This window comes from Elephantulus edwardii, unplaced genomic scaffold, assembly GCF_000299155.1.
Source record: "Elephantulus edwardii isolate Elephantulus edwardi_28Jun2011 unplaced genomic scaffold, EleEdw1.0 scaffold00133, whole genome shotgun sequence".
Lineage (NCBI taxonomy): Eukaryota > Metazoa > Chordata > Mammalia > Macroscelidea > Macroscelididae > Elephantulus > Elephantulus edwardii.
In genome coordinates, this window is record NW_006399883.1 from 4,905,936 (window position 1) to 4,909,890 (window position 3,955).

At 51.8% G+C, this 3,955-nt stretch overlaps 1 protein-coding gene across 1 annotated transcript in view; it reads left to right on the plus strand.

The window, feature by feature from the left end:
• The window catches only part of GJC2 (gap junction protein, gamma 2, 47kDa), a 1,324-nt gene extending 1,128 nt beyond the window's left edge, over positions 1–196 (plus strand). Inside the window, exon 2 of the mRNA XM_006894037.1 lies at positions 1–196. Within this exon, the coding sequence (XP_006894099.1) occupies positions 1–196 (196 nt within the window).
• The last annotated feature ends 3,759 nt before the right edge of the window (positions 197–3,955 follow it).

The window sequence follows — 3,955 nt, forward strand, 5'->3', positions numbered from 1 at the left end:
CGCCGCCGCGAGGGGCGCGCCCCGGGCCTCCGGCATGGCTGCCTCCTCCCGGACCGGCAGCGCCACCTCTGGGGGCACTGTCGGGGAGCCTGGCCGCCCCGGCGTAGCCCCTGAGCGTCAAGGCGCCAAGCCTAAAGCCGGATCAGAGCCCGGCAGCGCCAGCAGCAGGGATGGGAAGACCACTGTGTGGATCTGAACGGCACTAAGCCTCTCCTGGGAGCATCCATCTCCCCTGTGGTGTATTACCTGGAGGCAATGGAGACCGTCTGGGGGGTCCAGTGGCGGCCAACCAGACGGGATCTCAGAAGGCCTGGGAGGGAAGGGACAGTCATGCACATCCAGGGCAGGTAGGCACTGGGTGGGCAGTGGGTGAGTAGCTCTGACTGCAGTCCTGCCTGCCCTCACACCTTCCTCTTCAGAGCTTAGTGACCACCGCCAAGATGCCTGTGTGGTTCCCAGACCGGCACTTGCTGGAGGAAGAGGATGAACAGCTGGCACACTGGATCTTAGCTGAGATGTGAGGCAGGAAAAGGCTTCCAGGGCCTCAGTGCCGCTATGTATATGTGGATGACCTAGCACAAGCTTCCAGCTCTGCAGGAACCAGAAATGGGCAGGAATGCAAGCGTGAGGTACAGGGAGGGATGCTAGGAAAGGAGCCCCACTTGCTGCAGGAAGTGGAGAGAAGCACAGTATCCCCCTGGGCACTGTTTCCACAGCCCTAGTGCAGTGAGCTCAGGAGGGCTGGCCTCTCCCCAGGCCCTGGGTGGGGAGCCCAGGATTACTCAGCCCATACCCTCCTCTGAGCTTTTGCTGACACCCTTGCACTGCCCCTTTCTCTGAGACATACTTGAAGTTCTGCAAACACCTTGGGCCCTGCTTACAGTTTACTCAGAGTACCTGTAGTCTTGGCTATGTGCGGGAAAGGGGGCTCCCAATTTCTTGTCTGTGGCCTTTCTGCCCTTTGGCCCACTTTCCAAGCTCATCCCTCATCCAGACAGCCTCCAAGACAAAGAGTGAAAAATAAAACTAACTCTTGTTTGCAACCAAGTGTGTTCATGTGTTTGTGTGTGTGTGTGTGTGTGGTGCTGGTCATCAGTCCATGTGAACTCTTTTGTGTGTCAGGCTGCCTGGGAGAGGAGATGAGACTCTCAAACCAGTAGTCGGGCCTGGCTGCAGCCCCAGTCCCTTCAGCATTTTGACAGATGTGTGGATGCTGTCAAGTGCCAGGCACCATGGAGGGAGGGGTGGGGGTGGTATTTATGGTAGAGAACCCACCAAGGCGCACGGATGGCAGGAAACAACACTGACTCCAGAGAGTTCCCAAGGTTCAGGACTCAAATGTTGGAGCTGCAGCTGAGCCAGGCATTCCATGTTATCAGGACATAGACCAGAGTCTGCTGAGCTTCCTGTGAGGGGCAGAGGATGGCACAACTAGGCAGAGGTCAAAAAGCCAGTGTCCATGACCTAACTGTCCCCTGTCCTTCCTCAGGCCAAGATAGCCTTGCTCAACATCTTCTCTTTGCTTGCAAACACCTTTCTTCGATGTCCCCAGGCCAAACACCAATCCTGGCTGAGACCTGACTCTAACCTGAACCTGACTCTGGTCAAAACCCAATTTTAGGCAAAGTCCAACTCTTCTGGACACTGACACACTGACTGGGTTGACACCTCCTCCTGCTCACCAGCCCCAGATAGGCTCCCAGCTCAGTGGAAACTTGACCCCAGACTGAGCCCTAATCCATGTGAGCAAGACACTAGCTAGAGACCCACTCCCTTTTGAACCCTGACCCAGGCTGAGCTCTGTTTCCAAGTGAAACCCATCTCTGGACCACATGATGGACTACCATGTTGGAAGGATAACCTGGAGGAGGGCAAATCCCAACCTGGAGCAGAGGTCTACCCCAGTGGGAACACAACTTCAGCTTTCCCGTGGCAGGAAAGGTCCACAAAGCTGGTTAACACTAGGTTTGGCACTGTGCTGCAGGTAGCACTTGTAGGGGAGGGGTTGTGTTCAGTTGCATGTGAGAGTCATCACTGTACCAGGGATGATGAGTGAACAGGGGAGATGAGGGACTGCAATTTTCAGCATTGTGGAAATGTCAGCTTACTCTTTCACTGCAGGTCTGCTCTGGGCTCTTGTCCACACATCTCTGCCCTAAGTCTGCCTATTTTGTACCAGTGCTGCCTCTTCTAAGCCCCTGACTGTCCAGGAAATCTCCGCTTTCCCTGAACACCCAATTAAGATTGATCTGCTCAGACAAGGTGGATGTCAAATTCAGTCCTTTGATGGAAAGTGCTGACCCAGGGAATAGGTTCACAGCAGCTGCATTTCAAAGATCAGCATCCTCCAGAGCCCCAAGCACCTAAACCTTTTCTCAGAAGATGATGTCTTGCTGAGTGGGGCACACTGTGTATGCTGTGGGAGCTGGAGGAGAGTGGGCTCTGGAGCAGTAAAGGTTGATGGCAGAAGACATTGGGTGGTAAGGGAGCGGTACTAGAATATGACTTCCGATTTAGAGTTGCCAGGTGGCTGAAGGCAAAGGATCTCAGGAGAGGAACCGGCCGGGAACGCAGGGTCCATACCAGCAGGACCTTGAATGCTCAGGTAAGGAGGCTCTGATCAGGTCAGCATCCCCCATATTTGTGGAACGTGGGCCACACATCCTCCCAGGATCTTTCTGAGAAGGGAAAACAGACCCAGCTGATCTAGAGAATTCCCATTCTGAGAACCCTTCCTGGATGGTGGGGCAGGGCGTTAAGGTGAACACTCTGGTGAGGTTTGTGTTTTCAGTATAGTTTTCAGTATGTATAGGGAGGATTCAACTGTATCTATAGAGGAGATCTTCAGATCAAGTGAAAGGGTCAGAACCCCAGTTCAGGAAGAGCTGTGGAAGAAGTATCAGAATTTCACCTTCCTGGACAGCAGGGAGACTCTACTAGGGAGGCCCAGAGGCACAGTTAATAACCTCTTTGGAGGCTAAGTCCAGTTAGCCATTGCTCTGTCACAAATAATTCCACAGCTAAGTGGTTTGAAACAATTACCCCCTCTCTTGCTCGCTGGGTTTGCTCCCATGGGTTGTGCCTGTGCAATCATCGGGACTATTTCCTCCAAGTCTGGTGGCTCCTTACTGTGTTCTTTGTGTGACTTGGGCCTCCTCTCAGCATGTCAGCTGGGATCAAAGTACCGGCATCCCAAGAGAACCATGCTAAGCTGCACTATAACTTAGCCTTTAAAGTCAGATGACTTTTACCATAGAGAGTTACAGGCCAGAGTGGCCTAAAGAAGCAAAGGAACAAGATACCCACTTCTCAAGAAGGCATCCACTTCATGTTCTAGGAAGAGCATGTGAGATAGAAAACTTACTGTGGCCACGTTAGAAAATATCTTCAGCCACATGGCCCCTGCAAGCCTTGGTCAGCACGCCTCCTTATTTAAAAAAGAGCATCCCCCTTCTCCTCCAAGTCCCCACTTGGAACACGTGCTGTCAGCGGTCTTTGCAACAGCTGTCCTCCTTCTCATTTTCCCATCCCTGACATCAGTGAGGTGTCACACAGATTGTCTGGACTCTGTCATCTCACCCCACTTACATGTGCCAATATGGGTAAGGATTCTGCCTTTGGGAAAACAGTTCTTGGTCTAAAGAAGAGAAGGTGTTTCATATGTACTTTCTGTAAGGTTTTCAAATCACTGTATTGCTTTTACATCACATATTGATCTAGGTAGCTAAGAAGATAAAAATAAAAGTAAGAAAGAATCAGCTCCCATGATCTAAGAAATTAGGAAAATAAGAGAAAATCAAAGGAAACTGCTTACACACTCACACACATTCCAGCATTGTAATTTACGTACATTGAATGACATACACCTAGCTATGTCTTGGATAAGGAGTTGCTCTGTCAACCCAAACGCAGGTGGTTTGAACCCACCAGCTGCTCCGTGGGAGATAGATGGGCA